The sequence below is a fragment of the Lygodium microphyllum genome, chromosome 21 (genome assembly GCF_053477565.2).
Source record: "Lygodium microphyllum isolate KBCC chromosome 21, Lygodium_microphyllum_v1.1.10, whole genome shotgun sequence".
NCBI lineage: Eukaryota > Viridiplantae > Streptophyta > Polypodiopsida > Schizaeales > Lygodiaceae > Lygodium > Lygodium microphyllum.
Window position 1 is genome coordinate 66,672,032 of NC_141155.1, and position 26,163 is coordinate 66,698,194.

General features: G+C 40.1%; 1 protein-coding gene across 2 annotated transcripts in view; it reads left to right on the forward strand.

The window, feature by feature from the left end:
• The first annotated feature begins 1,730 nt into the window (after window positions 1–1,730).
• LOC148018098 (SET domain-containing protein) overlaps window positions 1,731–26,163 on the forward strand; it is a 115,743-nt gene continuing 91,310 nt past the window's right edge. For both annotated transcript variants that reach the window (XM_087662291.1, XM_087662292.1), the window contains exon 1: window positions 1,731–2,083. In XM_087662291.1, coding sequence (XP_087518417.1) covers window positions 1,925–2,083 — 159 coding nt within the window. In that variant the 5' untranslated portion in view covers window positions 1,731–1,924. The remainder of the gene's footprint in view (window positions 2,084–26,163) is intronic.

A 26,163-nucleotide genomic window follows, 5' to 3' on the forward strand; every position in this document is an offset into this window, starting at 1 on the left:
TCCTTAAGTTCATGGTAACTTGACAGAACCAATGGAACCACAAGTTGGAAGGATGGTACTTAGAATAATTTGCATAGATAGCTTCTCGAGGATTGTTTGATGCATTAGAAAGGGTTGCTTGTGATTGTGTATTTTGATTAAAGTTTATACTAATCAAATTAAGCTTGGATATGTCTAGCTTCCCCCCCCCCCCGAAGGCTATAGGCCTTCAACAAAGGGGTTATTATTGTCAAGTCCAGATACTAAGATGTGAGAGGTCTCTTTGTAGGAATAAGATGTTAGCTAGGAGACAAGGGTGCCAGTCGGGCTTTGGTTGTAAATCCCTTAAGCATTTAGGGTTTGCCTAACCCCTTTGCAAGCATGGAATGGCTCTCTTAGAAGGCCCTAATGCTAGTCGAGGGGGAATTAGTGGTATCTCACTTTTTTGGTGGAGTTCTATATATGGACGATTGATTTGAAGTAAAACAAAATTAGTTAGCTTGAAATAAGAGAGTTTTCAATGAAATTATTGTTTTAAATCATTTTCATGTTAGAAATCATTTTCATGTTATGACTAAATTATGTAAATGAACCTTGTTTCTAACAGGTCAATTAAGAAACTTGTTTTTATGACTTGAATTAAATAAGATAGGTGATTAGATAATTAGGTTTTGTTAAGTGGAGGGTGGATCCTTAATGAATCCGTCCTATAATTGAATGGTCTTGGTTAATTGAGAGGTTTCCCTAAAAAGTGATAGATTAGTAGAATTAGAAAGGGTTAAATATTGATCATCGTAGGAAATTAGCATAGATCCCAAGCTCATGTCATTTTAGGGTGATGCTTTGCCTTATGGACAAAGGGGTCAATACATTAGCTCCCCCTTGTTTCTCACTCTATTTGAACCAAATGCGACACAAGTTTGTATCAATTCGGGTTGACTTGCATAAGCAATTGCCTATAATTGACGCTAAATAAAACATTAGGCGACCTTAGCAATTATTCAGATCCTTGTTTATAGGTCGATCCTTGTGGTTATGGAGTGGAGCTTCCTTTGTGAGAGACTCAAGCGATCCTAGAAAACAAAGTTCGTGATATTCCAAGGGAGCTCTCGATGGTGTCGCCTAGGTCTACTTAATGGACTACTGGAATCATGTCGTCAAGGGTTCGGTAGATAGGCACGTCACTATAACAAATAGCATCACCGAAGAAATCTTTGCTTCACAAAAATGTCTCAAGATAAAGCGTGCTTTACTTGCATATTTGTCTAACACATTCATAGAAACAATAGATGTATGTGTATATATCTTACACACAAGGGACAAAGGCGAAAACACATGAGAAAAATCCTATGTAGATATCACTTTTTTTAATCAATGCGTTAGTATGTAGAAAGAGAGAAAAATTCATTTCTAAACTAGTAACCACAATAGGAAGAGAAATGTGATAGGTAGAAGTGTTTTTTTTATTTCAAAACGAGACATCATCGTGCGTTTGAACCAGAACGTGTACATGCGGTGATATTTACTCATTGCCATCATTTCACCTCAAGTGTGCAAGGTAACAAGGAAGCCATGGCAAATTGGGATATGCCAAAAATTGTTTTATTTTCCAATTTGTTCTGCTTTCTTTGGTAAAATTTGTGCCAAGGCCCAAGGGGGGGACCCTTATTTATTTAAAAAAAAAAAAACAAGAAATTATGTGCCGGGGCCCCGGGGCCCGCCCGGCACGTTCTCCTTTCATGAGTCGAAATTCAGACAAAGCAGGCATGCGGACAGAAGAGGAGGTTGTCGTATCGGCGGGTGTTTGAACGCCGTGCGATGGGTTGCTGGTGCAGGGTTGCGCTCCTGCGTTCCTCTGCGAGCTCCTGCAGGCACTGGCGCCCGCCAAAGCCCGAGAGAGCGGTGTCGTGATTCCAGATGAGCAATTAGAAATGCCCCCGTCCCAATGAGCTTCCATGGGAGCGAGTCTTGCACAAAGAGAGGACGCCGCCCGCACAAATATCGTTCCATGTGGTCCAAAGGCAGACACTCCATCTTATGCTTGCCCCGGCCTGATGGAGTTTGCAAGAGTATCCGTCCTCGCTTTCCTGCCACTCTCTCGCAGGTTAGTTGATTCAACATTTCTCATATGAGGTCAGCTTTATCCAGAACAAGTGCCTTTGTGTCCCTCTAAACAAGCGGAGAGAGAGAGAGAGAGAGAGAGAGAGAGAGAGAGAGAGAGAGAGAGAGAGAGAGAGAGAGAGAGAGAGAAGCCAGAATATGAGACAAAGAAATTAGTACATTTGACCATGATGTCTAACAATGAAAAGAAAATCATGGCAACCGCTGATCGTTATGAAGTGGGTGTCTTTGGAGGTTTAGATGTGGACTTTGAGTCTCAATAAGCTTTCTTCTATGGTGGAGTATGTCAATAGGCTTCAACAATTGTAGATGCAGGTCCAAAACAGAGGAAAGGTGATTACCTTAGAGGACATGGCGATTACTTTTGCAGTTATCACCTCAATTTGGTGCATTCTATTCTGCCTTAATTGCTTTAGGATGGATATATACCCTTAAGTGGGAGGAGTTGACTCCGATAGTCTTGGACTAAGAGGAGTAACTCAAAGGTCAGAATGCTCCCAAGTCGAAAGCATTGATAGGTTAGTCTTCCCAACAAAAAGAAAAATAATAATTTAATATTTTGATTGTTAGGTATCAAGTGGAACACGTGCGCAGGTTATCAAGGCCTCTTGACATGGTGTATCTATTGGTTGCAAATATGTAGGCAGTTGGGATGGGCTATGTTTAGGACATGCAGCATGGTGGCATGAAATAACTAGGAAACATGTAGGAGACAGCCAGCAGGTTGTTAGGTACATGCACATGAAGGATTGGCAACGATGGATTTGAGAGATAATAGTGATGATCCAACAGGCAGTAGTTCACAAATTGCTAGTGACGGGCAGCAAGACACATGTGTGGCGAGGACAAGCAACAACCAATTGATAGACAGATATCGGTTGCATATATGATGTGACAGAACCTGTCGGGCAATAACAGGCAGATAGGAACTGTTGGGCTGCAATGTGGGACAGCTGGTGAGGAGGAGAGTAGTCGAGCTTAAGGCTCAACGGTAGCTCATGCGGCAATGGTGGCAATTGAAAGATATTGCTTTGATACTGTTGTTAGGTTAGGGTTAAGTGCGCACGCGCAGACACACACACATATACACACTCACAGTGAATGAGTGAACATGCGTTTTGGAATGTCGCATTCACTATGTGAGAATGATATGAAAGTACAATCCCTAAGGTACTACAATGAATGAGTGAATAAGAGGAGAATATTTGAATGTCACATTCACTATGTGAGAATGATATGAAAGTACAATCTCTAAGATAGTAAATACTACACCCATTGATGGGTGTTCACACGGTGAACCAATCCTTCTCTAGCTAGAAGATGAAAATTGCTTGTGGATAAGGGAATGTTCTCACCAAAACTTAGGAGGATCATGATAAGTGTAACAGTAATGCATGCAATGCATGGGAAAATCTATCTTGCTATCTTTGGCACTGTATAAATTTCCATACACAGTTAGATTGGAATGGTCCAAAGTATGTAAAGAAAAATATTTTCTAGTGCATTTGGTACTTCTAGTATGTTAGGTATACACGAGGGGCTAGTCAATAGAATGCAATGTTGCATATTAGCTATGTTGGAACTGTAGCAATGTGAAAGCATAAAGTATCACAATATTCAAGAAGGAAAAGGGCCTAGAATCTAGTGATGGATGCAATGGATGGAGGAGGATGACTTGGTAGATTATCCTAAGTGATGCACTTAAGTGATGTGTTTCCATTAGAGGCCATGTTATAGGGATATGAAATTTTGAGACGCTTTAATTTTGTTGATAACATTTGATAAGTTACTAATTAAATATGTAAGATTGTATAGCACATGTGATGCACATGGCAATTATTTTGTGGTAATAGGCCAAGAACCTTTGTCATGAGGACATGTATTTTTGAAACCTCACTTATCATATGGATTAATTTTTAATCACATGGTTAAGTAAATGTTGCATATGAGGTGTAACTGGGGTTAGAGTAAATTTACAAGCTTGGGACCCGAGGATATCATGGGATGTCAAAGACCAAAGTTGCTATAAGTTATGTTACACAGGTACTTAGTGGTGTTTGGTGCGAGTTGTTGGCCTAGGTTATTTATTTGGCCATAACGTTGATAACACTAGAAAAGTGACGTTTAATGGAGCCTAATGGCAATTTGATAGTCAAAGATGGCGCAGAGACACTCGGGAATGGAAGTTTTTTAGCCCATTTAATTATTGGCTAGTTAGATTATTTTTTTGGGTACGGAAATAATGATTAGATTAATAAAAATTAATATTTAATTATGGATAATGTTGAAAAATGAGATTAGAAGGTTGTCACTTGGCAAAACTTGCCCATGCAAGTGGAAAAAACGTTTTTAGGGGCTAACGGAGTCTATTCCAACCATTGTGAGAGAGGAGGAGGCTGTTAGAGAGCAAGAAGAGATTGTTGATGTGATTTGTAGCCATTGGGGGTCAGTCCTACAATATGTAACAGTAGTTTGGAGCCCTCCAGGAGCAAGTGACAACAGCCCTTCCAAGGTCCTTTTGGTGTAAATGATAGCATATAGGATGGGATAGCAGTCTGTTTGGTCGTCCTAAGCTATAGGTGACAGCTTCCATGACTATTTGATAAGGCGACAACAGTAAATGATTGATTTTCTTTAGTTCTTTGTGAAGAAAGTATAAATTTTATCTCTCCTCAACATTCTCTCTCATCTCCAAGCCTTTCTATAGCCTTAGTCCGAAGATTACAGCATTGAGATCACCATAGGTTGGGAAATTTGATTTCTTTGTTGTAAATCCTAATCTGTAGTAGAAATTAGGGTTTAGTAGCACCCTTGGGAAGTGTGCCATAAATTGGAAGCTTTAGACTTGGATTCAATAGGGCTGAAGCTGTTTACAATCAAATTTAAGTGGAGGGACCAACCAATCAATGAATTGGGGGCATTTTCCATCTCCATCAAAGTGGATGAAGGCCAATTGATTGCCCAAATCAAGGGGCAAATTAGATCGAAGACTTGCTGTCATTTTGGACAGCAAGAGGAGCTGGAATACTGAAAGGGATTGGGAAAATCCCATTGTACATCAAATTCTTCTTCCATTAAGTTAAAGAAATACCAAAAGGGGTGAGTTTTGGGGCCAATAGGGTGTCCATTGTCCCAAGATTGTGAGTTAATTTGCATTTCTCAATTTTGTAATAAATGTTGTTGATGTAACTAAGTTGTAATTAGGGAATTACTACCCATCCACGGAAGGAAGGTTGGTTTCATGGTTCCATTGTTGGGATACCATCAAATCCTTTGAATTGGTGGGCCCGAGGCACTCGATTGTAGCTTGGGACTATTGTATTAGTGTTTAAATTGCTCTTAGCAGTAAATTACAGCAAGCATGTCTTCACATGGTGATATGGGATCAAGTGGAGAGGATGTATCACTCCTTGGTTAGTCACGTAGTGAAGGGGAAAATGCAATGACTAATGTTGGGGATGGTTCTTAGCATAGACAACAAGCTGAAAGTGTGGGAAATGACCCAAATGTGGAAAATGACCCAAATTGTGAAGCTTCACCAAGTACCTTTTGGAAACCTTACCCTTGATTTACTCTGTGTGCTAAAATCTGTTGAGATTGAAGTTTCCCATTCCACGTTCCTCATTCCATGTGGCTATGCCAAGGACCCCAAGGATGCAGTGGGTGTGAAAGGCAAAAGTTGTGACAAGTTATCCCAGCTAGGCTTTGGTGGTCAGTCGGTGTTAATTTTGACCCTAGGATAGTTTTTTGTTTATAAGTGTAAATGGTGACACTAGGGACTAGCATTAATTATCTAATTAATGCGAGTGTAAGGGTCAATAGAAGTTAGAAACCACTCCAGGTTGCAAATGGCCTAGCCAATTTAATTATGGATGGGCATATTTAATTTTGGGCAAGATCAGAAGGTTTGAAATTAATTTTTAAAATTATTTAATTCTGAAAAATTAATTTAATGGTTAGATAATGCTGAAAATTGGGCTTAGAAGGTTGCCATTTGGCAAAAATACCCATGCAAATTGAGAAAACGTTTTTGGGGTTTGATCTTAGTCATTTAGATTAGTTTTCAGGTGGAGGAGAGAAAAAAGGCTGTTGGTCCATTTTTTGAGCAAAAAACAGTAGATTATAGTAGACAACAACCATTTGGAGCCATCAACAGGCAGCCCATAGCAGGAGAAGGCCATCAAGGGCTGGCGATAGCAATTTTGGTGTTTCTAGGCTACAAGTGACTACTTTTCTTGCTGGTTGAATCAGACAGTAGGTAGATTGGAGGGTTTCTCCATGGGAAATCTTTGAATTTTCCTTTTTGGCATGCTCTCACCTCCTTCAATCAATTCTCAGAAGATCTTATCTTATCTTAGCCATTTGGAGTAGATCTTAGGACAATTTGTTTGGATAGCAGAGGGAATTCTACAGTAAACCCTAAGTTTTTGCAAAAATTAGTGTTTAATAGCCACCTCATCAGTAGAAGGCATTGCACACTAAATTCTGGACCTGAAATTTTTGGAATTATAAGGGAATCTAGATGCCAACCTATCAATTGTGAATTTGGGGCAGCATTTGGCTTGGGTGAAATTCAAGGGGCAATTTGCCCAATTTTTGTGTCGACTGTGTCTACGGTAAGGGGCTTTTGGATCAAGCTATCAGCCAAGGAGATTGTGAAATCCGATCTTATACCCAATCTATTAGTCGATAAAGTTAATAAAGTTAAAGAAATACTAAAAGGGGCACAAGTTTTAGGGCCAACAAGGTGTCTATTGTCTAAGAATTTTAAGGTAAATTGTGCATTTTCAGTTTATGTTTATTTATTTATTGCTGTAATTAAGTGCTTGATCAGGAATTACCACCCTATCCGAGAAGGAAAGCTCGCTTCATGGTTCCATTGTCAGGATACCACTTAATAATTTGATTTGGTGGGCTTTAGGCACTTGATTGCAAGCCAAAGCTGTGTGCTATTACTGATTTTTGTGTTCAGCTGAGAAATTACAGCAAGATGTCTTCATACAGTGAGATCGAACTTAGCAGTGATGATGCCTCTCAGTATGGATATTCACATGGGAATGAAGGAAATACAATAGCTCCCAAACGTGTCAATGAAGTAAAGCAATTGGTACCAACTGGAAAAGGAATGCAAATGTAAGGCTAACGTGGAAGTGCCAATCCAATGGATTTTGGATAGCTGGACATGCATGCTATGATGGGGCAGCTAGAATACTTTGGTAGTAGCGTGATTTTTCATGCTATGGTTGGACAAGGATCGCATACTGGAATATATGGCACAAATCCCTATGGTATGCAGTAGCCAATTCATGGTGTGCAAGGCCCAATGTATTCAAGTATGGCTGGAAATGTGTAAAACCCCATGTATAGGGGCATTGACTTGATATCTAGGGTACAAAGTAGCATGTTTGGTAATGCATTTGCACTCCCAAATGTTTATTGGGCTTAAGGAACGAGTGTTGGTTATGTAAATGTTTGGTTTGTTGTTTGTTTTGATGTAAATTCAGCAAATGCTCCCTTTTTATAGCAGCCAATGTATGATAACTTGACGCCCAAAGGGGCAGCAAAAGACTATGATAGGGGTGGAAAAGTAGTGAAGTTTGAGTCCATCAGTGGTGCACAAGATAGGCTGAAAGCTTCGACTTCCATTCAATAGTTTGATGTAGTCTATTTAGGGGGAAACTTCAACGAATCTTCAAAGATTTCAAAAGTTAGTGAAACCAGCCTTTCTTCTCAGAAAGGGTGGTAATGATCTCATTTAACATTAATTACAACGAGCATAACATTCACGTAAATTGAAAATGCACACTTTACCACTTTATCTTGGACATTGGACATTGTGTTGGCCCTAAAACTAGCACCCCTTGCGGTATTTTTTAATCTTATGTTGCAAATGAAAGGAGTATAGCTAAGATAATTTGATATTCTCCACTAATCTTGATACCTCTTGTTGTTAAAACTGACCATCAAGCCTCCAAATTAAATTTCCCCTTGATTTGCTTGGGGATTGGCCCTTACCTTGCTCTTTGAAAGATAAATTTAGCCCCAAATTTGATATTGGTTAGCTAATTCCTTGAATCTCCTTGAAATTTCTTAGTTTCAACTTTTGGAATTCAAGTTCTAGGCCCTTAATTTTGCGCATGCATCTCGAGGTGGTTGTAAAACCCTAATTTCCAGAAAAGGATTTACAAGGGAGATTGATTGAGATCTCTTTCTTTGATGACTCAAATGATTGAATTTTGTTGAGATAACTTAAGAGATGGCTGGGGGATGAGAGAGGATGCTAGAGAGAGAATTTTCAAAGTTTCATTGCGAGAAACGTTGAAAAGCTACTATTGCCTTGCTCAAACAGCCATGGAAGTTGTCACCTATAGGTTAGGACTGCCAAAAAGATTGCTACTCTCTCATATATGTTGTCATTTGCACCAAAAGGACCTGTTGCAAATCACATCAATAGTCTCTTCTTGCTCTCTAACAACATGGGCAAGTTTTGCCAAGTGGTAGCTTTCTAATCCCATTTTTTAGCATTATCCAGTTTATTAAATTAATAGATATTAATTTTAAAAATTAAATTAATAAATATTCTAATATTGATAAAATTAATTTTAGTAGCCAATAATTAAATTGGCTAGGCCAATTTGTCTTCCAAGTATCCTCGAGCAATTATTGATCATTAAATTGGTGTCAATTAATTAATTAATGCCCAATCTCTAATGTCACCACTAATGTTAGTGGCCAATAAATTGGTCTAGGTCCAAATCTAACACCAGGTACTACCTAGTACCTATTAGGCATAACTTATTACAACTTTTGTCTTTGATAGCCATTGCATTCTTGGGGTCCTTGGCTTGTCACCGTGAAGTAAGTGCCATGTGTATTATAGGTGCTTAAAAACCTTGCACATTTGATTAATAACTTAATCAAATGGTATTGGCAAGATTAAAGCATCTTAAAATTTCACGTCCTCGTGACAAGTAGCCACTTTCTTAAAGGGGAATGCATTGCAATGGTGGTCTTTCTTTTGATGCAAGGTAGAGCATCGTCAACATGGGTACAATCCAAGCAAATATTTGCATCAAATTCGTTGACAAGTACCTTTGAGGTGGACATCATGACAGCTTGGAACAAGCTTGATTCTAAGGAATGTAAAAATTTGGAGCAATATAATACGAAGGTTTGGAGTGCATTGCTGCCCATTACTTCTTATCGCTCCATACCTGTTTATGAGCAAGTAGAAAAATGTATTTGTGGGTTGCCTAAAGGAATTAGGGATTTTTGCATTAAATGCATTGTCTCTAGCATGTCTTAGTTAATAGAGATTGCTGCTACAGTAGATGCTTTGCTATGTGGGAAGGGTTCAGGCTTCCTAGAGAGTAGGGAGAAGCTGAATAAAAAGTTATTTAAGATTGAGAAAAGGGGTAGATTTGAAAATCAGCATGAAAAGAGGTCAAAACAACAAAAAAAGATCTTGAAAACATTGGCACAATGAAGGGAATTGATGGTTGCAAATAAATGCTTTAGTTGTGAATAGGAGGGTCACATTGCAAGGGACTATCCTAATATGTAGCAAGCTGGAAAATCACAAAATCAAGGATTTTCTAAGGAAAAAAAGCTCGGGATTGATGCTTGGTGTTGTTAGTGATCAACCTAATGATGATGCTACTAAGTTGTGAAGAGTATTGGGTGAAATTAGGAATCAGCATGTATTGATATTCTTTGATAATGATGCACGAGTTGAAACCAGCTTTCTTTTTTGGATAGGGTGGTAAATAATCCGATTTAATACTAATTACAGCTAGCATAAAATTCATATAAACCGAAAATGTAAATATTACTATCTTAATCTTGGACATTAGACTCCTTGTTGGCCCCAAAATTGGCGCTCCTTGCGGTATTTCTTTATCTTATATTGCAAATGGAAGGAGTATAACTGAGATTCTCTGATTTCCTCCACTAATTAAAATACCTCTTACTGTTAAAATTAACCAAGAAGCCTCCAAACCAATTTGCCTCTTGGTTTGCTTGGGGATTAGCCTTTACCTTGCTCCTTAAAAAGACAAATTCAGTCCCAAATCTGATATTGGTTAGTTGGCCTTCAGAATCTCCTTGAAATTCCTCAATTTTAGCTATTGGAATTCAAGTCCTAGGCCCTTAATTTTAAGCACGCATCTCGAGGCCGTTGTGAAAACTCTAGTTTTTCTGTAAATTAGGATTTACAATAGAGATTGGTTGAAGTCTTTTTCTTTGATGGCTCAAATTGTTGGAAAATGCTGAGATAACCTGAGAGATGGTTGGGGGATGAGAGAGGATGTTGTACAAAGAGAAATTTTAGAGTTTTATCATGAGAAACGTTGAAAAGCTACTGTTGCCTTGCTCAAACAGCCATGGAAGTTGTCACCTACAGCTTAGGACAACTAGAAAGATTGGTGCCTCCTCATGTATGTTGTCATCTACACCAAAAGGACCTTGGGCTGCTGTCACTTGCTCTTGGAGGGCTCCAAATTGCTGTCATATTGTGTAGGATTGATCCATAGTGGCTGCAAATCACGAGCAGTCTCTCCTTGCTCTCTAATAGTCTTCTTCTCTCTCACAATAGTTGGAATGGACTTTCATCAACCCCTAAAAACGTTTTTTTTCACTTGCATAGGCAAGTTTTGCCAAGTGATAGTCTTCTAATTTTATTTTATAGCATTATTTAGCTTATTAATTTAAAAAAAATAATAAATTTAAAAATTAATTCAGTAATAATCTAGTGCTAAAAAATTTAATTTCACAAGCCAATAATTAAATTGGCTAGGCCAATTTATCTTCTAAGTATCCTTGAGGATTTTTTAGTCCTTAGACATGCATTAATTAATTAATTAATGCCTAATCTCTAATGTCAATTGACCTTAGTGGCCAATAAATTGATTTCGCCAAAATTTGACACTAGATACCATCTAGTACTTGTTAACTATAACTTATTACAACTTTTGCCTTTGATACTTATTGCATCCTTGAGGTCCTTGGCCCATTACCATGAAATAATTGCCATGTGTACACGTGCTAAACAACCTTGCACATTTGATTAATAATTTAATCAAATGCTATGAGCAAGTTTAAAGTATCTCAAAATTTTATGACCTCGTGACATGAGCCAAGTTCATTTTTGTAGACATGGCAGCTTGCCTAGGCATCAGAGAGGATGAGATGGGACCCATGGGGGAAGTTGGAATGGCATGTAAGGGTTATGTGGAGCTCGTCATGCCGCTTATTGGAAAGCTTTGGATGCATATAGAGGGATATGTGAACAATGAAGAGTTCTTCATTGAAAAGCCCTAAGTTTTGTGATAATATTTGGAGAAATTTGAAAGGGAAATAAATATGTTGATAAGACTTTGGTAAATTTGAGTGATTATATGAAAATTTGACTAAAAAAGCAAAATTTTCAATTTCATGCGAACAACCCCTTGATCAAAGCTTTGATTTTGAATAAATTAGGGTTTTAGTAATACAACTTTATTTGTGAAAAAAAAAAGATGATGAACAAGCTGGAGACATGAGGCAATGGCGAAGAAGTGGCATGACGAACATCAACGGTAGCATGTGGAGAAAGATAATGATAGAAAGTAATGTGGTTGGGATTGTTAGCCAGAGTAGCATGCAAGCCGGAAGAGTAGTGAAGCGATGGATAGAACTTTGATGCATGCAGTAGACACCACCAACCGAATCATTAGGAGATGCACGCTAAAGATGTGTAGTGCAACACTTGAAGCTCTTGGCAGGTGATCTTGTTGTAGCTGGGGGATATTGATGTGTTCTATGGCAGGCCTCATGGTATAGTAACAAGCAACATTGGTCATGTGGCAGAAGGCTTGGGTGATGGCTGGAAGGACCACACGGTTGTGTTGGATAGGTTGGATATCTCCTCTTCTCTTCTTTTTTTTCATCTTCTTGCTTTTACTATTATTAATGGCAAACAACTATCTCATAGGGCAGATTGTGATAGGGAGGTTGACTATTGAGCTGATGGTAGATTTGTGGCTGTGATACCACTGTTGTGTATGGACCTAGCAAGCTATGGTGGATGAAGCTCCATACTATGGATAGAGAGAGAGAGAGAGAGAGAGAGAGAGAGAGAGAGAGAGAGAGAGAGAGAACTCAAGACTAGGAGTTAGATTTGTCAGAAGTGGATGCAGGGATGGAAGAGTGGAAAACTGTTGTCATAGATTGTTGAACTCGAGAGATAAAGGAAAGAGAAACATTGCAAAAGAAAATAACGTTGCACAAAGAATTGAGAAGCATCTCTTGAGAAATGGAATCCATATACCAAGATATGAGACAGTACAGACCCAATGTGAGTCACTGGCTGTGAAGGCACTGGCACTTGCTCCTCTCCCTCTACTAGAATTTGTCAGATGATGAATGTGATGACTGTGGAGGAGTGCGTGAAATACATAGGCAAAATTAATGCTATATTTAATGTTGGTCAACCAGCATAAAATGCTAAAATAGCCACCATAAAATGCCAGATTAAATGCCTAAATAATCTAGGAAATAGATTGGTACCCTAGCCCGCTGAATCACATGCACAAACTCAACCATGAATTGACAAATCTCCTAATACCCTCTCTTAGATCATGGGTGATTTGATACAATATAGTATACAATGGTAATGTCCCATTATAGTACATATAACAAAGACTACTGGAGTAGAACCATGGATACCCAAGCAGTGGGTGCGCAAGCCACCACCAAGGTGCATCAGAGAGAACTTGATGTCGATGTCAATCATATCAACTCCTGAAAATAGAGAAGAATCATATCAGCTCTCAATATCTATTAAGAATGTCTTGTAGTAGCGTATAAGACCAGCCTTTCAAAAATGCCTCTAAACATATCTGACCATGGATTTCCTTGGGACACTTGGGTCAGACAGCCAAAGTGTTCCCTCATGTGAGCTTAGACTAGGAGTCAATTCTGCTCTTTGTCAAAGAACCGGCTCATCATGAACCTGGATGTCAATCCTAGTTCTAGGATTTGAAGCTCCGAAGGCAATGCATCAGGGAAACCCCTCTCGAGAACTTGCGCACTTGTGTACTTGTAGAGATGAGGTGTGGCTGTCCCATCTCACCATCCTCTCACACTTCCTCTCTGGCATTGGAGAGTTGTGAGGGATGACTGCATCATCTTTGCTAGTAACTTGTAAGGGAGGCCTTTGCAGCCATCGTTGGGGCCACATAGTTGGAGCCTAAACCTGGACTTGGAGATGAGGAAGACTCGCCCGTCAAGAGATTCGTCACCATGCATCACCATCCGTTCTTGCTCTTGCTGTAAAGTTGCTAATGTCTTGTAGTCCTTTTGGAGGTGTCCCTTTGTGCAACAATAATAGTACTGAGACTTCTTCTTCTGCTGCTGTATGGCACCTCTCTCTGAAACTGGAACATCTGAAGCACCAAGTGATAGCATCTTCATAGAAACTTGAAGTTGAACACAACAAGTCTCCTAAATAACACTGGTAAATGAGTAAATAATGTTTGCATGCTGACCATGAGGTGGAGATGCCGGAGGAGCCATGAGGAGGGAGGTACAGAGAAGATGAAAGTGAGCTTCAGGTAGAAGAGTATGCTAGAAAGACAAATGCACAAGGATTGCATGAGTCCTTTGCAGTAAAGAAAGCACATAAAGAAACGAGCAACATCAATAACTAGAGTGTAGTGATGAGAACATGACAACTGGATATACATGAACCCTCTCTAAAGCTGAGCAGTGTATCACGAAAGGAAAATATGGACCAAACATAGCCAAAAAACAGCTTGAAACCCATTGTTTGATTGTTATCCCTCATGACTCTCTAGTGCCAGAGAGGGAGTGTGAGAGGGTAGTGTTGATGGGACATCTTAGTCTCATTGATATGTAGTTATAGTGGACCCAGAGTGCAACTTCTGAATTCTAATAGCTTTTGGAATCCTAGAGTTGGGATTGACATCTCGGTTTATGGTGGGCTGTTTTGCTTGATTGAGAGGTTTGAGCTTACATGAAGCGACACTTTGGCAGTTTGTCCGAATGCGGGGAATCCATGGTCATGTGTGCTACGGCAGGGCATTGGTAACATGCATTGAGAGTTGCCATGGCTACTATTTGTTTTCAGGGATTGGTATGATTAACATCGACATGGTGTTATTTTGAGGCACCTTGGTGGTGGCTTGAGCACCCAGAGCTTGGTTTGTGGTTGAGAGAGAGAGAGAGAGGTTTGGAAGCTGAGAGAGATAGAGGGAAGGCTACCATAGCTGCTACAATAGTTGATAGACCATTTCCAGCCAGCAAAAACTCTCCAAGATTAGGTGACATGCCTTGAAGAGGGTGTAGCAATAGGTGAGAGACTAGAGCAAATTGAGGGCTGTTTTAGCCAAACAACATTGTATGAAGGTTGATGGCTGAAAATTGCACTGAAAGAATAAGGCTGAATGGTGGCCAATCGGTCTATTTATAGATATTGAAGGGTGCCTCAAAAAATTAGGGTTTTGGGGGACCACTAAACTCTCTCAAACCACGCACCAAATTTGTGTTTTTCATTAATTAAGCATGTTTTGGGGTTGTTAAAAATGCTAATCAGCCATAAAGTGTGTTTTAGCTCAACATCGCTAAAGGGCTATGATGAAGGTGGCAAAAGTGTGAAGTTTGAGACTTTCATTGGTGCACAAGATAGGCTGAAAGCACTAACTATTATTCAGTAGTTTGATGTAGCCTATTTTGGAGGCAACTTCATAGAGGCATCTAAGATATGCAAGGCGGCGACATTCTTCATTGCAGTGGTAGTCTACACTTCTCATTTAGCGAAAGGTACCTACCACTTGGGTCAAGTTCAAGCAAATTTTTACTTCAAATTGGTTGACAAGTATCTTTGAAGTAGACATTGTAACAGCATGCAATCGGTTGGATTTCAAAGGATTGCAAGAACTTGGATTAGTATAATAAGAAGTTTTGGGATGCTTTGTTGCCCATTACTTCTCATCAGTCAATACCCCTCCATGAGTAGGTGGAGTAGTATGTTTGTGGTTTGCCACCAAAGTGTATATGGGATTATTGCATAAAGTCCACTGTTTCTAGTATGTCTTTGCTCATAGAAACTGCTACTACAACTGATGCATTGCTGCATGGAAAAGATGCAGGGTTCCAAGACATTGATGCAAAGTCACATGTCAAAGAGGCTAAGGCTGAGAAAAAGGGGAGGTTTGAAATAAAGGCTGAAAATCAGGGAAGATCTGAAAATAGGGCTGGAAAGAGGAACATATGATAGAGAAAGAGTGCGAAAAATGATGCATGACATAAGGAATTGATGGCTACAAATAAATGCTTTATTTGTGAGAAGGAAGGGCACATGGCAAGGAACTATCTTAATAGGCAACAAGCTGAAAAAGATAATTGGGGAAAGAAAGGAAAAACCATTACTAGTTTAGTGTATGATATAGTGGTAGATTAGCCCAATGTTGATAGTGCTGAACTTTGTAGGACGCCGGGCAAACTTAGAGATTAGCATGCTTTGATTTTTCTCGATCCAGGGGCACGATCAAATTTCATCTCTCTTGATATGGCAGCTTGTTTAGGCATCGGAGAGGATGAGATGGGGCCAATGGGTGAGATTGGTGTCACAAGGATGTGAAATTTCGAGATGCTTTAATCTTGTTGATAACATTTGATTAAGTTATTAATCAAATGTGCAAGGTCATTTAACACATATGATGCACATGGCATTTATTTCATGGTAGCAGGCCAAGGACCTTGAGGATGCAGTGGGTGTCAAAGGTAAAAGTTGTGATAAGTTATGCTGGCTGGGTTTTAGTGGCGAGTTGGTATCGGATGTGAACCTAGGATAGTGGTTTGACAAATGAGTGTCGCTGGTGACACCAGGGATTAGCATTAATTCCAATCTAAGAGTCAATAGAGGTTGGGGATCACATCAAGTTGCAAATGGCCCAGCCAATTAAATTATGGATGGGCACATTTAGTTTTAGGAAGGGTTAGAAGGGCTGAATTTAATTTTCAGGATTTAATACTGAAAATTAATTTAATGGCTAGATAATGTTGGAAAATGGGTTTAGAAGATTGCCACTTGGCAAAAATGCCCATGTAAGATTGTAAAACGTCTTTGGAGGTTGGAGAGAGGGATTTAGTGCATTTAGCCTGCAAAAGAGAGGAGGGAGAGGTAGCTGGTCTGATTTGCAGCCATTGGAGGACCTTTTGAGGTAGCTAGGGGTAGGAGTAGACCCAATTGGAGTAGATGACAGCAATTTTGGCCTTCCTGGGATTTGGCGACAGGAGCTTGGAACTTGTGACAGCAGTTTGGGCCCTTCTGGCAGTTGGTGACAACATTAAATGCTGCCCGGTACATGCATCAATCAGATTTTGGGCCTTTCTCTCAAAGAACTCTTGAATTTCTCTCTTTTTTGGCATGCTCTCACCTTGTCCAGCTTGTGCTCAGTCAATCTCAGCATTTCTCAGCCGTTTGGATCAGATTTTAGTTAGATTTGGTGGACAGTAGAGAGATCTTTGCTGTAAATCCCAAATTTTTGCAGAAATTAGGGTTTGATCGCCACTTTTGGACCCGTGCCAATTGGGGAAGGCATTGTGCATTGAATTCAGCGCTTGAAATTTGTGTAATTGTCAGGGAATTTAAATGCCGACCTATTCATTGTAATTTGGGGTAGCATTTAGCCAGTTGGTGGTTCCATTTGTGAAAGTCCTGGGTGAAAATCAAGGGCAATTGGCTTGAATTGATTGCTGATCGCTGCTACAGCAAAGGGGCTTTTGGAACGGCAAAGGAGTGAATCTCAGCTTGTACTCATTCCATTAGCAATTATGTTAAAGAAATACTGAAGGGGTTGCGAGTTTTGGGGCCAACAGGATGTCCAATGTCCAAGATTATGAAGGTAATTTGCGAAATTTAAGTTACGTTCGTTTGCTGATTACTGTAATTAAGTGCTTGATCGGGGAATTACCATCCTTTCCAAGAAGGAAGGCTGGTTTCAATTGGTATGGCATGCAAGGGACACGTAAAGCCGGTCACTCCTATCATTGGAAAGCTTCATTTGCACATTTAGATATGTTTAGACAGCGAAGAGTTCTTCATTGCTCCTTTGAAGGGATGTGATGTCTTGCTTGGTATGACTTGGTGGCATCATGTGCATGCATTGATTAATGCTCACGATAAGATTGTGACCCTCTTTTATAGAGGCAAAGTTCATACTTTGGATGTAAAGTTGAAAGGGGAATCTGTCCTTGTTATATTTGCTTTTGCTATTTCCAAAGTAATGAAAAATCATCTTTTAAGTCACTTGGTTTTCACTAAGGATAAGAGTGATAATGAAAATGTTTAGAATGTGACTTGTTTGGACAAAGATCGCATGCCAATTTTGCAAATGTATATTGATTGCTTTTCTCAATCACTTTTGAGACACTTGCCACTTGAAAGACCTGAGGATTATGGCATAGATTTAATCCCTGGCAGTAGCTCTCCTAATAAGCCACCTTACAGAGTCTACAGCCTAGCAAGAGGAGATAATGAGTTAGGTTAATGAGCTGTTAGAGAAAGGGCTGATTTAGCTCAATTCATCTTTGTTTTGTTCTCTAGTGTTTCTAGTGCAAAAGAAGGATGGGTCATGGTGCATGTGCATCGACTATCGTGCTTTGAATAAAATCACGATAAAGAACAGATTTCCGATCTCTAGAATCGGTGATATCTTGGACAGATTGCAGAGGAAGCCATTTTCAGTTACATAGATTTGAAAAGTGGTTACCATGAGATTCGGATTAGGCCCAAGGATGTATCCAAGAGAGCCTTCCGAATATCTTTTGATTTGTATGAGTTTCTTGTCATACCATTTCGGCTTACAAATGCTCCTGCCACGTACAATAGAAAGATGAATCACAACATCTTACGGTAGCATAGGGAATTTGTGGGCAAATTCTTTGATGACATGATTGTCTTTTTGAAGAATGGGGACGAGCATTGTAAGCATTTGGCAGTAGTATTCAATGAGATGCATAGGCATCGGTTGTTGATGAATGAGAAGAAAAGTGAATTCTTTTTGCATGAGATTCACTTTTTGGGCCACATTGTATCGGCTGATGGCATTTGTTTGGATCCTAAGGTTGAGGCAGTTCGTTCATGGGCCATGCCCACATCTTTGGAATGTTCATGAGATCCATAGTTAGGAAGTATGTACAGACCTTTGCTGAATTTGCTTCTCCATGGCATGTTTTGCAGAAGAAGAATGTGCCATTCCGATAGTCAACAGTGGAAATTTCAGCATTTAGTGCATTAAAGAATAAAATGATTTCGGATCCTATGCGGATAGGCGTGTAATTACTTATGAGAGTTGTGTTTTCCATGGTGCAGTGAGAAATTTATAAGTCTTTGAGAAAGAGCTCTTGGCTATAATTCATGCACTTTCTACATGAAAACACTATCTTTTAGGGGTTGCTTTCACGATGTAGGCAGGCCATCAGACTTTTCGCTACTTCTTGACTAAGGCGAAGTTATTTGAGAAGTATATGTGGTGTGCAAACTTCTCGTCTATGTTTCACTTTCAGATTGTACACATCGATGGCAAAAAGAATGTAATGACTGATGCACTGTCTCGTAAGCCTTAATTATCAGCTATCAACATGGTTTATCACACTGAGTTGGATGCCATGAAGCATCAGTATGTTGTTGATTTGGACTTTGCTAATACATATGATCAGCTTTGCAATGGTTAGAGACATTACCACTTTGTATTTTGAGAGCGCGCTCCCATCATGTGTGGACAACTATGTGTCACAGAGCAATTGAGGACTAAGGCGATGACTGAGAGTCATGCTCCTTCTTATGCGGGTCATAGAGGTATTGATGCCACAGTTAAGGCAATCGAGAACTTTTTTTATTGTCTAGTTTTGAGGCATGATGTTGAATAGTTTGTCAGGATATGCATAGAATGCCAGAATGTCAAGTATGATAGGCAAAAGATGTTAGGTTTATTGTAGCCCTTACCTATTACTGATAGGTCTTGGTAGAGCATTGCTATGGATTTTATCTTTGAGCTTTCACACACACACACACACACACACACACACACACACACACACATATAAATGATGAGATATGGACTATTATATGCAGGTTCAGTAAGTAGGCTTACTTCATTCTAGTGAAGAAAATGATTAAGGTTAATCATATGGCATGCCTTTTTATGCAACATGTGTTTGAGTACCATGGTATGTCAGAGTCGATCATTAGTGATTGTGACCCATGGATGACAAGTTTGTTTTGGAAAGGATTGTTTGAGAATATGTGCACAATGTTGAAATTCTCTTCATCCTTTCATCCGCAAATTGATGGTTGGTCTAAGGAGGCTAACTTTACACTTTTAGATATTTTGAAGTGCTATGTATCAGACCAGAAAGTGTAGTGGGAACAATATTTGCAGTTGGTTGAGTTTGCATATAACACACGATAGTTCCCCTTGTAAGGCGCCTTTTGAGATGGTAGAGTGTGGTAAGAAAGTACCCCCTATTTTGCACACGAAAGATAAGATCTTTGAGGCTGATTGCTATGTGGAGAGAATGTATACAACTTATCAGAAGGTAAAGTATGCGTTTCAAAGATTAGATGATAAGCAAAAGAGAGCAGTTGATTGTCATAGGCATGCTTAGTACTTTGCGAAGGGTGATTATGTACATTTTGAAAAGGCACGGCTGAAAAAGATAAAGGACAAAGTGAGATTATATCGAAAGCTGAGAATGTGATACTATGGGCCATTTCAAGTGTTGGAGAGGATCATTGATGCATGTTATAGAGGATGAAATTGCCTCCACACTAATGGATACACAATGCCTTTCATTTGAGCTTGCTTAGGCCCTTTGATGGTGATGTGCCAGAGGATGTATTTACTAAAATTCAGCTTGAGGTTGAAAAGCTTGATGAGATATTGATACCAGAGTAGATTTTGGCACACAAAGAGTAGAAGATTAGAGGTAAAGTTTCGAGACAATACTTGGTGAAGTTTTAGAACTATTCACCAATGGATGCCGAATGGATGGAGGAGGAAGACTTGGCAGACCATCCTTAGTTGTTGCAACTTTACCTTAGTTAGAGCCGACTTTAGATTGGGCTTAGTTAGGTTCAACAGAGCAGGGGTCCAGAGTAATACTTGATGCTCGTTAGGGAGCTAGCACCTTTGCTCCTTAGACATGGATAGCTCTGTGTTGGGTTTGACTCACGCCTATGCTCATAGAGGAGCGTCAGTGATCTTCAGTAGGATATTGGGGCACTTTTTACTCTCCGTACGAGAGGTTTTTCCCCCTAGATTTATTCCTTTTATTTTATGTGCATATGTTACATAGTTTTAGGCACTTATCGTGTTTCACACACCTTGGGTGTGAACACCCTCTTACAACCCTAAGGTTCAAGGGTTGTAATTTGTACTTGCATCTTACACTTCAGATTATTGGATTGGGTGTCGTGCTCTCACACTCTACATTGTCTACTTCACTCTTAGGTGAGCTTCGATTTCTTCTTGTTTTTACATTTGGTATCAGAGTAGATTTCAGCCCCACCAGCTGAGCCGCCATTTGTTGTCCTCAGCTGAGCCACTAGTGCAGCTGCTACTTCTTGCGCGTGGTTGTGTAGGAGCCTGCTAGCCCAGCTTCTGCCTGTCTGTCTACGCCGCCACCAGAGCAGTGCCTTGTCCTCCCTGCGGGAACTTGTCCTGTGCACCGCTGAATGCCTAGCCCCAGTCTGCTGCCTATGCCCGCAACAGTGCAATAGGCGCCTGCCCCTTGCGCCAGATCCCTGTGCATTGCCTCTAGTGCGCTGCCTGCTTGGCCTTAAACTGCTCGGCTGCGCCTCCACTTGGTGTGGCTGAGCGCTACTTGCACACTTGCACGACCAGCTCCGCCCCTGTCCTGTGAGCTGAGCTCCTACAACGCTCGCCAAGTCTGCCAGATCTCCACGGGTCCAGCTTTGCTCAGACAGAGTCAGAGGTAAAAAGAAAAAATATAAAAAAAATATTTCAGATTTGATCTACAGAAAGGGGCTTGTGCGCGGGAAGCATCTCTTTGTTTCAACAAGTGTCTGGGACACATTTTACGCAGAGATTTTGTGTAACTTTGGATCAACATTTTGGGGTTTTTGTTGTTAGCTCAGAGATTAGCAAATGTACATCTGTGACAGTCTGAAATAGACTGACTTTGTGCATTTTGGGACAAGAAATTTTGGGGCTTTTGCATTTTCAGTGCTGTTGAACATTAATTGCACCTTGGACAGTGTGCATTTTTGACAGTTTTGACAGTGTGTTTCAATTTGCTAATTACAGCGAAGTACTTGCTGTAATTTTTGGAAATTCTGAAATCTCTAGGTTGGTCCAACTTGACACATTGCTCTTTTGCTCTCTGATGAGCATCATTTATCATGGCAAATCAAGGAGATGATGTATTTACTCACGTATCCAAGGAGGATAGGTTGGATGGTAACAAGTATTCCCTTTGGTCCTTCATGATGAAGAATGTGCTGAATGCGAAGAATCTTTGGGATTGTCAACGGTGAAGAAGTTAGGTCCAGAGTTGTGGCTTCTACTACTCCTTTAGGAGGACGTGGACAACAAACAACTCAGCCTGTTCAGCTTGCTCCAGGTTAACCGCTTTTCCAAAGATCAGTAGCACAAAAGGCATGGGATACACGAGATGCATAGGCTTTGTTACTAATTGCATTGGTAGTTCAGCGATATATCATCCCTCACATTTGGTCTGCAACTTCTTCATGAGAAGCCTAGCTGACCTTAGAGCAGATGTTTGCTGGAAAGAATGAGACGTGCATCTCTTTCTTGAAGAAAGAGATTGAGATAGCGAAGATGGACGAGGGTGATTCTATGCAGGATCATCTAAATAAAATTCAGGACTTATATGAGCAGCTTATGAATGTAGATGAGTATTACTCAAATGCGCAGATGATATCTACTACCTTGAATTCATTGCTGCCCTCGTACTTGGCCTTTCATACGGCCTTGAACCTCACCATGAGGATTGCCCCACAGCCACTTACTTTCCTTCAACTAGTTAGTTTGCTCTTAGAGGAATAGCAAACATGAAAGAACAGTGGTATGGATGTTATAGCCTGTGAGTAGGCTTTTCTAGCAATGCAGAAGGGCAAGGGCAACCAAGCAAAGAATGCTCCGCAGAGCTTTGGGACTTCAGGCACTTCACAGGTCAATAAGAAACGGGGGGCCACGCAAGCCAAGAAGGGCAAGTGTCACTATTGCAAGAAGCCAGACCATTACATCACTGAGTGTAGAAAGCGTATAGCTAAGGAGAAGAAGAAGAAGTCAGGGATGCCTGTTTCTGATGTACCTTCTATTGCTATTGAGTCCGCGTTCTTTGTTGTAGATAGGGACTATTGTTTTTACTCATGCAGTTATGACTCTTCTTGTGCTGATAGAGCATTTAGCTCTACTAAGGGTGGGGGCACATGTTTTTTTGATAGTTTTGCTTCCAGGCACATCACATCTTATAGAGATTTGTTTGCTTTTGTTATTGCAGCCCTGGTTGGCAAGTTTGTGTACTGTACTAACAATGCATCATACCTTGTTAGAGGTATTGGGGAGATTGTGTTGACAACCATTGATGGCTCTATTTTGTGCTTGCAAGATGCCTTGTTTGTGCGAGGTATAACGAAGAATTTGTTATCTATTTCTTCTTTGGCAAGGTGTGGTTTACGGGTCACCTTTGATGATGACAGATGCATGGTGAGAGATAAGGAACACATGACTTTGGTTTTGATTGGCACTCTATGTCATGGGTTATATGAGTTGGATGCTTTTTCAATTGATCAGTCAGTCTATCTAGCATCCACTCTTACTCCTGCTATGTCACAGGTGGAGTTATGGCATGCTCTTATAGGGCATGTAAACTATGGTAGCTTGATGCTTATGCAGCGTACACAAATGCTTGATGATTTACCTCTCTTGGAGAGACCTCCTTAGCACTTATGCAAGGGATGTATCTTGGGGAAAATGCCATTTTTCGTTTTTCCATGATGTTACTTTTAGAGCAATTGTCAAGTTAACAGATTGTGCACTCAGATGTATGTGGCCCTATGTAGACAAAGTAGTCATTGGGTGGCTATTACTATTTTGTCACTTTCATTGATGACTTTACTCGTTTTTGTTGGGTCTACTTTTTGGTGAAAAAGTCAGAAGTGTATGATGCATTTTTGACTTTTGTAGCACTTGTTGAAAATCAATCTGGCTGTAAGGTGAAGACTCTCCGTTCGGACTGAGGGGGAGAATACATGTTCTCTATGCTGAATTCTTTTTTGAAGCAGAAGGGCATTGTTCACTAGTACACTATTGCTTATACTCCACAGCAGAATGGGGTTGTAGAGAGAAAGAAACGGTCACTCATGGAGATGGCCAGATGTATGCTAAAAGCAAAGAGCTTGCCACATAGTTTTTGGATGGAAGTAGTTATGTGTGCTTGCCATGTCTTGAATAGGTGCTCCACCAAGGCATTAAAGAATGTCACGCCTTTTGAGGCTTGGAATAGCCGGAAACCTTTTGTTGGGCATTTTTGTACTTTTGGGTGTCTTGCATTTGCACACATTCCCAAGGTACTCAGGAAGAAGTTGGATAACAAGGTTGTTAAGGTATTTTTGTGGGGTATAGCAATGAGAGCAAAGGATATAGATTATATGATCCTATCTCTAAAAAGGTATTTGTTAGTAGGGATGTGGTTTTTGATGAAAAATTAGAATTATCCCTTGCTAGTTTTGACACGTATTAGGTTGCCAGTGATGTATTTGAAGGGCTGCTGCCCAATTCTTTCGGTGATATAGCTAGAGCTTCAACAAGTCAACTTAATGTTCAGCCAGCTACTTCATTGGGTATTGCAGAAAATCAGCCCATGGCTGATTTGAATGCCCAACAAGGTGCTGAATTTGAAATTCAGCAAGAGCTTGTACACAGTCAGGAGGCTAGACAAATGTCTAGATGGTATTTGCAGACTATGAAAGACAATCATTTGGATGCTCCTATTGCTGGTTGTACTAGAAGGCAAACTCGTATGCATGATGGTGCACATAGCATGGAGTTTGTTATGGTAGCAGATACATTTGATAATGAGGAGCCTAAATGTTTTGAGGATGCACAACATAGTGTGAATTGGATGGTAGTAATGCAAGTTGAGTTTGATTCCATCATAAAGAATCAAACATGGGATTTAGTGTCTTTGCTTGTTGGGAAGAAAGCCATTGGTACAAAGTGGGTCTATAAGCTAAAAAGGAATGCAGATGGATCGATTGACAAATATAAGGCCAGGCTTGTGGCCAATGTCTATGCACAGAAGAAAGGCATTGACTACGAGGAGACATTTGCTCCTACCTCCCGCATGACTACCATTAGATGTATAGTTGCTTTGGCTGCCCATTATAGATGGACTGTGCATTAGCTCGATATAAAGACTGCATTTTTACATGGGGAACTTCAAGAGGAAGTGTATGTACAACAACCCATTGGTTTTGCACCTGAGGGATCCGAACACTTGGTCTGTAAGCTGAAAAATGCTTTATATAGCTTGGAACAAGCTCCTCGAGCTTGGTATGCAAAGATTGATGCCTTTTTACTCAGCCAAGGGTTCATAAACAACTCATCAGAGTCTACCCTCTAGGTATGTAAAGAGCAGGGATCCTTGCTGGTCATATGTCTATATGTTGATGATCTTTTGCTTACAAGGACACATGCTGATCAAATTTCAGCATTCAAACAAAATTTGTAGCAAACTTTTGAGATGTCAGATTTGGGGCCTTTGCACTATTACTTGGGTATTCAGTTCATTCATGATGCTAGAGGCATTGGATTGTCACAGTTGAGATACATTGGTAAACTTCTTGAGAGGTTTGGCTTACAGGATTGCAAGCTAGTTTGTACACCAATGGAACATGGATTGAAGTTGTTATTGTGTGATGATAGTGACTTGTTTGACATCCATACATATGCTCCAGTAGTTGGATGTCTTATCTACCTATGCAATACAAGGCCGAACATATAGTTTACAGTTTCAGCCTTGAGCAAATATATGCATTAGTCACACATGTCACATTGGCAAGTTATCAAGTGTGTTTTTTGTTACTTGCAGGGTACTAGGACTCTTGGGTTGCTTTATGTCAAAGGGGGACCGCTGTACTTACATGCTTATAGTGATTCTGATTGGGTTGGTGATATGATTCTAGTCACTCCACTAGTGGCCATTATTTCTTTCTTGGCTCATCTTGCATCTCTTGGCTTAGCAAGAAACAATCCACTGTTGCCACATCGTCATGTGAAGTTGAATATAAGGCAGCTTTCACTACCACAGTTGAATGCGTATGGCTTAGACGCTTGTTAGCTGACTTGGATGTATTTGTCACTGAGCCTACTCCTTTGTTTACCTGCAGTCAGAGTGGCATTGCAGTTGCACGGAACCTAGTGTTTCATGCACGCACGAAACACATTGAGATCCATTATCACTTTGTCAAAGAGAGGCTATATACAGGTGATATCAGCCTTGTCTACTGTCCTATCACCAGTAATGTGGCAGACATCTTCACCGAAGCTTTTCCTTGTGACAAATTTGAAGCATTTTACAATGCTTTAAATTTTATCTCCTTTGGTGGATGACCTTTGTATCTTGATCACTCTTCACTCCAAGGGGGTTTGTTGGGTTTGACTCACACCTACGCTCACAGAGGAGTATCAGTGATCTTTAGTAGGACAGTGGGACACTTTTTACTCTCCGTACGAGAGGTTTTTTCCACTAGATTTATTCCTTTTATTTTATGTGCCTATGTTACATAGTTTTAGACACTTATCGTGTTTCACACACTTTGGGTGTGAACACCCTCTTACAATCCTAAGGTTTAAGGGTTCTACTTTGTACTTGCACCTTACACTTCAAATTATTGGATTGGGTGTTGTGTTCTCACACTACACTATCTACTTCACTCTTAGCTGAGCTTGAATCGTTTCATGTTCTTACACTCTAGATATAGTTGATCTTGGATGTATTCAACATGCATTC